Source organism: Euleptes europaea, chromosome 11 (genome assembly GCF_029931775.1).
Source record: "Euleptes europaea isolate rEulEur1 chromosome 11, rEulEur1.hap1, whole genome shotgun sequence".
In the NCBI taxonomy this organism is placed as follows: domain Eukaryota; kingdom Metazoa; phylum Chordata; class Lepidosauria; order Squamata; family Sphaerodactylidae; genus Euleptes; species Euleptes europaea.
Genome location: NC_079322.1, coordinates 23,585,069 through 23,597,964, shown reverse-complemented (window position 1 = coordinate 23,597,964; position 12,896 = coordinate 23,585,069). Strand labels below are relative to the sequence as shown.

The following is a 12,896-nucleotide window of genomic DNA, read 5'->3' as shown; positions in this document are numbered from 1 at the left end:
TGAAAAAACACACGTTCTCCAAGGGAAATGCAGCTAAGCAGTCCAACAGTTTAAAAGTGATATTTATATCAATTCTAAACAGGTTGAAGCAGTGCTCAAAATTCATAATCACATATATTAACTACATAAACAGAGTGGTTTTCACAGCTTCGGTAACATAAAAAAAATCTTTATTCCAAAACTCTGAACAGAAGATTTTGCTTTACAACAAAGTCATGATTTCAACTTACAAAGTCATCATTAAAGATGCATTTTCCCTGAAATGGAAAGTCTTACTTATATTCAAATATCAACCTTAAATGTAAAAACAAAAACACCATTGTTTCCTGAAAATATTCCTGCAGAATATTTAAGTTCACCAAGAGGAAAATGAATGTATTTACACTTCTGGTCCTTCTCCTCCAGGAACCAACTATAAAGGATGAAAAAAAAAGAAAGAGATGTCTGTGTCATATGAAAAGATAAAGAATGTAAGCATTTCATTGACAAAAGGTTATTTCAACCATTTCTACGCCTAAAAGATGGAATTACATAGAAACATGCCCAGTGAATTTTTGATTTGAAAAATGAGGCAACTGCTAAAAATAATAAATTACATCAGAAGAACCTTTATCCCCCTTTTATATATTTGTCAGGACATTTATACTCATTGTTAATAAATGCTAACAGAGACACAATTACATATTTGTTCAAAGTACAACACTTTCCCACAAGGGAATCTTCTTAGGGCATTCTATTAGGAATTTTAAAATGTGATAGTGCTATTTGATTTCTTCCATTTATACAGTGCTTTTTTTTCCCAAACAGCAAGCAGGAGGACATTTAACATTTGACTGCCTAACTCTGAACTTGGCCCCAGGGTACAAACTTAAATATTCATATAGTGCAGGGGTGGGGAACCTTTTTCCTGCCAAGGGCCATTTGCACATTTATAACATCATTCGGGGGCCATACCAGGTGTAGATCTCCCGGGGGGAGGGGAGAGGCTCCGGCCATCACCTGGAGGCTGGCAACCCCAGGGGAGGCCACGCAGAGAAGGCCTGGAAGGCTCCCCCGGTCCTCCCCCCCTCCCAGGCGGGAGGGCAGCCAGCGGTGGGCCCCGAGCAAACGAGGCGCCAGGGAGGTGCAGCCCGCGGTTGATCGGCAAGGAAGGAAGGAAGGAAAACAGAGAAAGAGGAAAAGGGAGAGGGGGAGAAAGAAATGGATAGAGGGGGAGAAAGAAAGGATGGAAGGAGACAGACAAAGAAGGAGACAGAAAGTGAGGGAGAGACACACACACCCGCCGGCCCCACACGACCTGGCCCCAGGCTCCATGCCCTCCCCGCCCCAGAATCCACAAAAGGCCCCCTGAAGCCCGATCGGCTCCTGCACGCATGCTCTGCCACCGGGAGCTGCGAGCCTCTTCCCTCCCCCCTCGCTTCTCAACAGCCGACAGGCAGCAAGAGGGGCTTACAGTGTGCCCCGGTGTTCCTGCACGCTGTGGCTATAGGGGGCAACCTTGGGGGAAGCGTCCCTCCCCCTCCTTTTGCCAACCAACAGCCGTCAGTCGGCGAGAGGAGATCCAAAGGGAGCTGCAGCACCCCTGCAAGCCATGGCCCCAGGAACACCCTCAGGGAGGGCCGTCCTATACCGCGCCTCCACGGTGGGGCCCAGGAGCTCCCGAGGGCCACAAAAAATGTCCTCAGGGGCCGCATACGGCCCCCGGGCCTGAGGTTTCCCATCCCTGATATAGTGGGTACATAGGGACAGGAGAAAACCCTGAAGAGTTGCAGGTTAAAAACGCAGAACCATAAAGACACAATGGTGGTGGTGGTAGAAAATGCCTTCATGTCGCAGCCGACTTATGGTGACCCTGTAGGGTTTTGAAAGAAACGTTCAGAGGTGGTTTGCCATTGCCTGCCTCTGCATTGCTACCCTGGACTTCCTTGGTGGTCTCCAATCCAAATCTAATCAGGGTCAACCCTGCTTAGCTTCCAAGATCTGACAGGATGAGATCAGAGTAAAAAAAAATACTGTATGCACACGTTCAAATGGTACGGGGGGGGGGGGCTTGGATGACAATTTTTGTTTGCCACAGCACTCTGAAATGGCACCCCACAATGCAAAGAGAAGTGCAGTGGGAAGAAGAGGGGAGAGAAAAAGAAGAAACTGTAGGCAGGGGAAGAGACAGGAAGAAAAAAAAATGGGAGGGCAAGTAGACGGAAGGAGCAGGGTTTTTCTCTTCCTTATGAGTTCTCTCAGCTTTGCAGCCATTCTTGGGTGTTAGAACGTAGCTGCTGAGGCAGTCCCAGCAGCCATTGCTCTTTAAACCCTGAGGGTAGTTGGAAAAGTAGTAAGAGGCCTATGCTTGCAGACAACCTCAAGGTTAGATGCTGGACTGCACCAGCAGCTGCACTTTCTCAAGCCCAAGAATGGGTGGAGATGCAGGACCATTTGTCTCTGTAGCCATCCTCAACTCACATAAAAACAATCTGCAGTATTTTGTTGGGTGTCCCATTTGCACATTCTGATCACAATTTATGTACTGGGTGTGAAAACACTGCTTCTCTCATAGTTAAGCAAGCTTCCAGTCTGAGCCAGTCAGCAGGAATTTAAAGGAAAAAACAGCACGCAAGAAAGCACACTTACCATTGTTATGTTGTTGCCATTTAGCAAAATCTGATCTAACTTTGTGATTCTTCTTCCTTCAGGTGTGATCTCACTGTAGAATAGTCAGGAAATATTTCAAAGTCAGAGGTGTAGATGAAAACAATCAAGGCCGTCAGCAGCAGTTTTCATTCAAAACTTTCATACTGAATAAAGGCTGTGCTCTCAAATAGTTTTATATAAAAGTAAATTCCACTTAAATTAGCAGGACTTAAGAACATAAGAACATAGGAAATGCCATGCTGAATCAGACCAAGACCCACCAGGTCTCGCAGTCTTTCCACACAGTGGCCAACCAGGTGCCTCTAGGAAGCTCACAAACAAGATGACTGCAGCAGCATCCTGCCTGTGTTCCAAAGAACCTATTATAATCAGCTCCTCTGATACTAGAGAGAATGAGTATGCATCATGACTAGGATTCGTTTTGATTAATAACCATGGATTGCCTTCTCCTCCATGAACATGTCCACTCCCCTCTTAAAGACTTCCAAGTTGGCAGCCATCACCAGATCCTGGGGCAGGGAGTTCCACAATTTAACTATGTGTTGTGTGAAGAAATACTTCCTTTCATCTGTTGAATCTCTCATGCTCCAACTTCAGCAGATGACTCCGCATTCTGGTATTATTGCTGGAATATGCAAGGCTGTCATATTAGCTGTGGCAGGCAGAGTTAGATGTAGTGGATCTAACTGTCAACCTGGGCTGATGTCATGGCCTGGAAAGCCCCTAGGAGGCCTGATTACACTGGCCAGAACCAGTTGAGGCCAGAGGCTGAGGTGATGTGTTGCACCTGTAGGGTGACTCAGCCTGAACTACTAATTGATGCCTGGTGGTGGCATTATGTATATAAGTGTTAGACTCCATGAGTCTGTGTCGGGAGATATGGTAGATAGAATGGATATTTAGCACTGTAAATAAACAACTGCATTTCTATAAGCTCTAGTGGTTCTGGTGGTCATTCCTGGACGTTGGCACAATCCGCCAGCTCTCGCGTCAATTATGAGAGAGGGAGAAAAGCTTCTCCCTGTTTACTCTCTCCATACCATGTGTAATTTTACAGACCTCAATCACGTCTCCTCTTAACCGCCTTCTTTCCAAGCTAAACAACCCCAAGCTAAACAGACTTGTTTGTAAACATCAGGTTCAAAATTTGCTCTACTGATTCCACCAGTCTTTTTAACCGGTGGCATCTGATCCTTTCTATGGGTTCTCTCATCTGTTCTTATCTTTCTGTAAGAATCCACCTAACTCCTAAACTCCAGAATTCCCTCTTTGTGGATCTGTAATCACTTCCCCCCCTGCGCATGCCATGCCTGAGGCGATGATCTCAAAAAGAACTGCTTCAATTGAGTAAGTGCACTTTTAGTCCTTAAAGTTCTACAACCTGTTCTGTTCACACTGGGCAGGTGCAGGGGATCAGTGTCAGCTCTTATGTTAATTTAATGATACAGTGGCTTCCCAAATAATTCTTGAAAATGTAAGAGCCTTAAGACACTACATGTTGAATCAATAGCATGGCTGCTTTCCACACCTGCACCACCCAGTGTTGGCGACAACTGCAGCAGCGCTTCCCACGTAATCTAACGAACCACACAGAAAATATGGCTATTAACACTATAGGCAGAATTGCCAAAAACTATTCTGGAATACCCCAAGTAACTTCAAAGACAATTCTGCTGGGAGGAGAAATCAGCATTATGTGTCCCTTTTCTGAAACCAGTGTGAACAGGGCAGAAGGCAGACACACCTTCCGGAATAATCCCAGAAGAAGTACCTAATGTAGTAGCCTTATTTACAAGTGAATATAGGAAGCTGCCTCGTACCAAGTTGCACTACTGGCAGTGCTGGTAAGTAGTCTACTCAGGTGGTCTCTCACACCACCTAATACATTACCTTTTTAGCTGGAGATTGAATTTGGGAACTTCTACATGCAAAGCAGCACGACAGTCCTCATAAAAAAAACAATTCTACCCTTGATTGATAAAATGAAATCTAGCCAAGAATTCTCAGTATGCCGGTTTTTGTTGAATGAAACTATTTCTGAAGTCACTTAAAGATGGCGGAATTTTAGATGGATGTTGTCAATATAAGGACTGAAGTCTAAACCATATTTAAATCAAAAATGTATGGACAGTGAATTTTGTGTACTGCTTATGTCATATCTCTGAGTATATGCCAATACAGGTCGATTGTTGTTGTTACATGCAAAGCAAATACATGCAAACTGAGGCAAGCTAGCAGAGAGAACAAAAGTAAGGACAAATGTTGGTACAACTAAATAGCCATGAATCTGTTTAGGTAGAAAACCTCAAGCAGCGATACTTACAACTCTGTAACATCTTCTAGTACCATATCTAGAGTTTGGTGTCAAGGAAAAACAATGATTATAAGAGTACTGATTAGCATTTGTCCAGTTTCAGAGGTTGTTGAAGGGCTAACATGGTACAAGAGCAAGATGCGGGCCCTGTTAATATGTTCTGTGGCCCCTAGGAAATGTCCAGGTGTGGTTTATCATACTGGACTATGCTTGGGGAGACCCAAGTTCAAACCCCACTACTGTGAAACTCACTGGGGACCCAAGGACAGGCCTTCCTCTCACACTCCTCCTCTTAGCCTACCCCACCTCACAGGTTTTAATTAGCAAAATGGGGGGGCATGTACCAAGCTCCTCAGAGAAAGGGCAGAATAAACATCAAATAGAGCCGTTGTCTAGCTTCCAAGCTGCTGTACTGCTTGGGACTAATGTACAGTTTCCAACTTTCTGCTGTTCCAGCAACTGAGCTGTCACATGTTCTGATGAGGGTGCACTCCCCTTGAAGGAACAGGTCTGTAGGTTGGGGGTGCACTTGGACCCAGGCCTACTGCTGGATAAATAGGTGGCAGCTGTGGCCAGGAGCGTCTTTTACCAGCTTCAACTGGGTAGCCAGCTGCAGCCTTTCCTAGGCAGAAAAGATCTGGCCACAGTGGTACATTCCCTGGTTAGATTGGATTACTGCCTGGTTAGATTAGACTACTTGGGGGCTGCCCTTAAAAAGTATTTGGAAACTCCAACTAGTGTAGAATGCTGCTGTCAAGATGTTGACTGGGGTGGATCATAGGAACCATATCCCTAGAGTCTTGGACCATTTGCACTGGCTCCCTATTTCCTTCCGGGCACAATTCAAGGTGCTGGCATTGAAATTTGAAGTCCTACATGGCTTGGGACAAGCATATCTGAAGGGCTGCCAACTCCTTTATAAACCTACCAGACTGCTATGGTCATCATCTGAGGCCCTACTTTGGGTGCCCCCGCCTTCTGAAATTAGACGGGTGGCCACATCGGCATTCTCAGACATGGCACCAAAACTCTGGCCCTCTCTGCAGAAGATTCGTCTGCCCCTTTCTGTTGCCATCTTCTAACAACAGGTAAAGACTTTTTTTGTTTGTTTCATCCAGCTCTCTTCCTTCATGCCCTGTGTAAATTGGTTTTATGTTTTTGTATGTGTATTTTAGCTTGATTTTAGTAAGTTTTTGTTTGATTTTAATGGTTTTCAAGAAACATTATATACATATTTTTAATGCGTTAATCATCTTGGTGGCCTTGATGTACCACCTAATGTGGGGTTCAAATTTTGTAAATAAAAGGATACCATACCCATGCAGAAGTGCCAATTAATATAAATGGGAGCTCCATGTAAGCCCAAAGGACACATGCACATTCTCAGAGTCACATAGCCAAGAAGCACATGAACCAGCTATAAGAGTTAAACCTCACCCTGTTCAAATAATCAACACAAACTCTTTACCACCAAATGCAGATTTTGTTTCAAAACAGGCTGGCAAAAGCTTCAAACACTCCTTTTAAAGGATACTGACAAAATCATCGAAACCAAGGAGGGTGCCGACAATTTCTTTGTCACTTTTCATCACGATATGAATGCGTGATCCAATACACTTGTCCACAAGCTCTGCCAATGAGAAAAATATTGGTTTAATAGCAGATACTACAGTTTTAAACATACATCTTTTACAAGGTAGCCTAAAAACATTTGAAGGGTTAGCAGAACTCAAAAACTTCAATGTGACTTTAATCCAAAATCTCCTATATCTGGTTACATTTTCTAATAGCCTTGGGTCAAACATAGCAGATGTTTTTTTTAAAAAAATAACCTCTGGTTTCACTTCTGCGTTACAAGCTTCACGACTGCTTCAGCACTTTTTCACACAACACTCTAAACATGCAGCTAAAATATCTTAGGAGTTACCGTCTACCTCAGGGGTGTCCAATCTTTTGGCTTCCCTGGATCACATTGGAAGAATTGTCTTGGGCCACACATAAAATACACTAACATAACACTAACATAATGTTTTAAGTAAGTTTATGGTTTTGCATTGGGCCACATTCATAGTTGTCTTGGGCCATATGTGGCCCGCAGGTTGGACAAGCCTGGTCTACGTGGTCAGTCTCCACTGTGTAAGAGAATTCCATGCAGAAATGTGTGAAATTAGCCTTCGTGACTCACAACAGTTGAAAGGCAGTAAAATGCTAAGGAATTGCAAAAAACAATCTACAGAGAGAAATATGCAAGGTGAATAGATGTAATGCACTTTAGAAAATAAGGAATTCGCCCTTGCTTTTCTATCAAATCCCATTTTTGTCTTGATAGGAATAACATCTTAAGAGTACAACTGTATGTGTGCACTGTTATGGTTCTCTGCATTTTTGCCAACAGCACCAATAACATGGTCATGCATATTTTTTCTTTTCCCACCACCTTCATTTGTTACCAATAGAAACTAGCGGCCTTTGCCAATACTACCAAATTGAAACACAGGAGCAAAGCACAATTCCCATTATAAGAAGGGAAAATAAAAGCAACAGAACACGAAGATTCTTTATATGTCAATGACATCCCTGCCTTTTGACAGCCCAGGACAACTATTTGAGTACAGCCCCAACTTCATTGCAAAGCCCTGTTACTTGTGAGGGATCGGTCCATGCAACAAAAACCTGTACCTCCAGAACAGAAGGGTAGGGTACAACCATCTTTTTCACTGAATCAGTTCCCCTCTATGCTCCACCTCTTTTGGCTTTTGTACACAGAAGTCCAATAATTCTCAGTGTTGCCTTTCCTGGACTGTCAAAGAGAACATCTCTTTCCTTTTCCACCAGCAGAAGAGCTAGCTAGATCCAAACCATTGTTTGGAAAGCAGAATATACAACCTGGCCAGACAGAGGGTCCCTGTTTTATGTGACCTCAAACATACACAATTTTCAGTTAAGACAGCCCACACATTCAGCATAGCAGGGGAGTAAAATTTGGACTGCAAGTGAAGAAATCACATTTTTCAATTTTTCTCTACATTAAGAACCCCTTAAAAAACGAAAACAAGCACAACAAACAAAGAGTTAAGCCCTTTCTTCTAGTTTTCTACTTGCAGGGGATTTTTTAAAAAATGTGTGAGAACACCGTGGAGTTCTTTAGCTCATCTGTAGTCTGAGTAAAGTACCACAGTAAATCCTACCAGCGCCTTCCGCTGCGCTGTTAATTATACAGCAGAATAAAGTCAAGAAGTGCTAAGGCAACAGTTGGATGCTCCCATTCTAGATTGCATGTAAGTGAATACGTTTTTGCATTCTAGATTGCATGTAAGTGTTTGAATACATTCTAGATTGCATGTAAGTTTTCGAATACATTCTAGATTGCATGTAAGTTTTTCAATACGTTTTTGAATACTCCTTTAAAAAAAAGCGAGCGCATCCAGAAGAAAGGATGTTTCCCCTTAGGGCTAGCTTTCCACTTGCAAGGCGAGTTTCTTTAAAACGGGTGTTCAGAAATGCAGCGCCGCTGTAAATCAGTCCAGAAATTTTGGAAGAAAATACATAAGAACGTAGAAGGCATTCTCGACCAAAAGATAATATATGATCCCAAACTATATCTATTGAATAAAACCCCAGATAACATCGACAAGGACCAACAAGATATGTTAAAATATTTAATTACAGCTGCAAGGGTAGTTTTAGCATCTCTATGGAAAACAAATAAATACCACAAGTCGAGACCTGGACTGATAAAGCATACGAATATATAACAATGGCACAATTAACTGAAACACTACAGAAAGAGGCTCAAAAACAAAATAGAGACAAATGGAAATCCTTCTATGACTACATTAAAACCAAAAAATAACAATAAAACCTTGTAAGACTCAGCAGATTCATACTTGAGATCAAACCCAATTAGTTAACAAGTTACTGTATTATGACACTCTATAAGGGGGCAGTACTAGATATATTAATGCTGCACAATATCTATGTATTTATCTATTTTTCTTTTCTTTTTTTCTTATTCCCTTGACTTTCTTTCCTTCTGTATCCCATTTATTATTAAAAATCAATAAAATATTTATAGATATAGATATAGATCTATTTATAGATCTATTTATAGATCTATTTTTAATAATAAATGGGATACAGAAGGAAAGAAAGGGAAAAAAAGAATATATATATATATATATACACACACATACACACATATACATACATATATACATATACATATACATATATACATACATATACATATACATACACATATACACATATATACATATATACATATATATATATATATATATATATATATATATATATATATATATATATATATAAAGAAATACAGCGCCGCCACAGATACCCACCCCAGTCTACTGGGCGATTGGGTTATCGAGCAGTGTACACGAGCGTCTGAACGAACCAACCCGGGTCCATATGGCACACCCAAATGCCACACTCTGAAAAGCCGACGAGGCTAAACGGCTCAGCTTCTCCACCCACCCTCCCGAGTTCCCGCCCTATCCTAACGGGCCCTCCCCGCTTCGCTCTTCCCGGCGCGACCGCGGCGTCGGTTACCAAGCGGCAGGAGCTGAGAGGGGTTTGTGGTTGGGTTGGCGGCCATTTTGCAGAAAGGCCTGAGCAGTCGATCCTGCCCGGCTCTTATCGCTCTTCCCGCGAGACTACCGGTAGCAAAGGAAACGCGGGAGCGGCCTGTTCTCCCATTCACGAGCGACTGGGCGGTCTTGGGCCGAGCAGACTCGACCAATCGATGAACGAGCAATCGAACTGCAAGCGCTAGGAAAAGGAGAGAGCTAGCTTAGCAGGTGTATTCCCCCCCCCCCCCGGCCAATGTTTAATTTGTAAAATGAAATGAACTCGTGACTAAGCTCGAACAAAACGTTTCTCAACTAGTGGTGATCACCTCTGGCATTGGAAAAGGGGCTGGTGGTCGTGAGGAAACATGTTCTGGAAAAGCACACGTGGACTGCGAGTGCAGTCCTCTGCATATTTCCCTGGGCATAAACACCGTTGAATATAGTGGGGCTCGCTGACTAGATAAATAAAATGTTTGAACTAGCAGAAATGGCTAAACTTACTGCTTTAGTAAATCAAAAAGACAATGAAGAATATGTGAGAGAATGGGAGGCACGGATAACACATTGTGAAAACGAATTAAATGTGGGAAATGTTAAAGGCTATGATTTAATCTAATTCAATTGATTAATGTTGAAAGGATGAAGAATTTAACAATTAAAGTATATAGGATGATAATATGTAGTTTATTGAAATGATACAATGAATTATAATGAATTAAAAAACAAATACAGCGGATTATATGGATATTAATTTGATACAGGAGTGGAGAGGGGAAGTCAGAAAAAGTCAATACTGATTAGGCTGATTAGTTTGAGATTGTTTATTTTATGTAACTCAAGATGACAATATTGAAATTGTATGTGACTTAATAAGAAAATAAAAAATTAAAAAAATATAGGGGGGCTCGCTTCTGAGTAAGCATGCACAGGTTGCTGTCTATCAGGTTTTTATTTATTTTGTTTTATTCATTGCTCTTAAATCCCGCTCTTCCCAGCAAAGCCGGGCTCAGAGCAGCTTACAATAAAATATAAATCTATTAAACTGTTAAAATACATCTAAACATTATATACCAGTAAAATCCAGCCCTGAAAACAACAAATCACTAAAAGAATAAAAACTGCGTAAGTGCAAAGATGGCACTCCTCAGTTGTATACGCCATTGCAGGGCCTATGTGCAGTAAGTCTCCCCACCTAGTGAATGACTGAATAAAGATGTCAAAGAAAGGGGGTGGGGGGTAGGGAGGACTGCACTGATAGAAAAGTGTAGCTGTCTTCAATCATAAGCCTGGCAGAATGCCTTAAAGCCCCGCAGAGCCCTGATCTCATTCGGGAGGCTTTTCCACCAGATTAGAATGCCGACAAATGTGTGGGGAGTATGCTTCCGTTGGAATAAAATTTCACCACCTTCTAAGGTGTCCCTGGGCTCTTACATTATTTTACGGGCACAGACTTTCAGAAACACACAGGCACTGGAGGAGATGCCTGCCGTCACGCACCCACACCATCGAGGCAGCCATATCCATGTATTTCACAGCTCCTTCTCGGTCGACCACCAGGCCTAACTTCTTAAGAACATAAGAAAGACCATGCTAGATCAGGCCCAGGCCCATGAAGTCCATCACTCTCAGGGCCGGATTTAGGTTTGATGAGGCCCTAAGCTATTGAAGGTAATGGGGCCCTTTATATGTCCAGCTGTCCTTTGTCAACAATAATATTTACGCAGGCTAGTAGGCGGGGCCCATTACTTACATCAGAGGAGCCTACACAACACAAAACACTGTTGCTGTATGTAGGTTTTATTTTGTTTTTTATCTTATATTTTGGAAATGTACATCCAGGGTTTTTTTCCTTTTAATTTTTTTGGGGGGGCCCTCAGCTATAGCTTGTTTAGCTTACATGTAAATCCGGCACTGAGCTGTCTGTCCACACAGCAGCCAACGAGGTGCCTCTAGGAAGCCCCCAACCAAGACGACTGCCGCAGCACCATCCTGCCTGCGTTCCAAAGCACCTAATATAATAGGCATGCTCTTCTGATCCTGGAGAGGGTAGGGATGCATCACGACTAGCATTCGTTTTGACTAGTAGCCATGAATAGCCTTCTCTGTCAGGGTCCTGACTGAAGTTTTCCCTGACTTTGCTCCTGACTGACGTTTTCCCTGACTTTGCTCAAGTGGCGTGTTGTGCCGTTAATCATGCTTATGTCTGTTCACGTGTATCATGTGGGTTTGTTTCTGTGTGTGATGTCAAGCCGTCAGGCAGGCTCTTGACATGAGTTAGGCCCATTGCTGTTCGATTGTTTCTTTTGGGTTTCGTTTCCCTGAACTGTTCAAGCAGCCCACTCTCCCATCCTCCCTCCCTGCTCCGACCTTGAGCCCCTAGCAGGCCTCACAGTATTACGGCTGGCTTACTCCCCTGCTTCCTACCAGGCACTGCTTTTATCTTTTGATTCCTAGGCCGCTTCGCTTTGCACCTGGGATGGCGTTAATGCTTAAAGTTATGCTTTGCAATTTTGGTCGCCATTAGCAGCTTTGACTTTGTGGATTGCTCATGCTGTATACCTGTGTTGGCGAACCTATGGCACGCGTGCCGGACTTGGCACGCCGAGCCCTCTCTGTGGGCACGCGCGGGTAAGTTGAGCAGCCCTCGCGTCTGCCTTCCCTGGACTCCCCGCCACCCAGAACTGCTCCGCGCTGCCTGCCCTTCCCTGGACTGTCCACCGCCCAGCTGCGCGGAGCAGTTCAAAGCCCCCCCCTTCCCTGGACTCCCCTCCGCCCAGCTGAGGGGCTTTGAACAAACATTAATTGTTCAAAAGCATGGCAAATGCAAACTTTTACCTTTCAATAAAAAGTTGTTTGTATCATTGAAAGCTCTCTTATTGTGTTTTTCTTTTAAGGCAAAAGATGTGAATGTATGTGTTGTTTTTTCTAAACTAAAACCTCAGTATTCAGGTTAAATTGCCGTGTTGGCACTTTACAATGAATAAGTGGATTTTGGGTTGCAGTTTGGGCACTCGGTCTCTAAAAGGTTCGCCATCACTGCTGTATACCTACATGCTCCTCGATAAACGTTTACCTGCTTCTGATTTACCTGCCTGAGCAAGTGGCTTAATTGGGACTGCTGAGGGCAGCTGAAGAACCTCACACTCTCCTCCATGAGCACGCCCACTCCCCTCTAAAAAGCCTCCCAAGTTGGCAGCCATCCCCACCTCCTGGGGCAGGGAGCCCCAGGGAAGAAGAAATATTTGCTTTGCACCTTGCTCGGGCGTTTGGGGAGGGGTATGCCTTTAAGAATAGAGCGCTGGCTTGAATCTTGCTCGGGCGTTTGGGTAGGGGTATGC

The 12,896-nt window shown here is 43.4% G+C and overlaps 1 protein-coding gene across 1 annotated transcript; it reads right to left on the bottom strand.

Moving 5' to 3' along the window:
• Positions 1–200: 200 nt before the first annotated feature.
• LSM5 (LSM5 homolog, U6 small nuclear RNA and mRNA degradation associated) lies at positions 201–9,606 on the bottom strand. Its single transcript, XM_056857738.1, has 5 exons — positions 9,539–9,606; positions 6,498–6,593; positions 4,973–5,000; positions 2,629–2,701; positions 201–412 (listed from the first exon to the last, which is right to left on the bottom strand). The coding sequence occupies exons 1-5, from the start codon at positions 9,582–9,584 to the stop codon at positions 380–382; spliced, it is 276 nt and encodes a 91-aa protein (XP_056713716.1). The 5' UTR covers positions 9,585–9,606; the 3' UTR covers positions 201–379.
• Between the last annotated feature and the right edge of the window lie 3,290 nt (positions 9,607–12,896).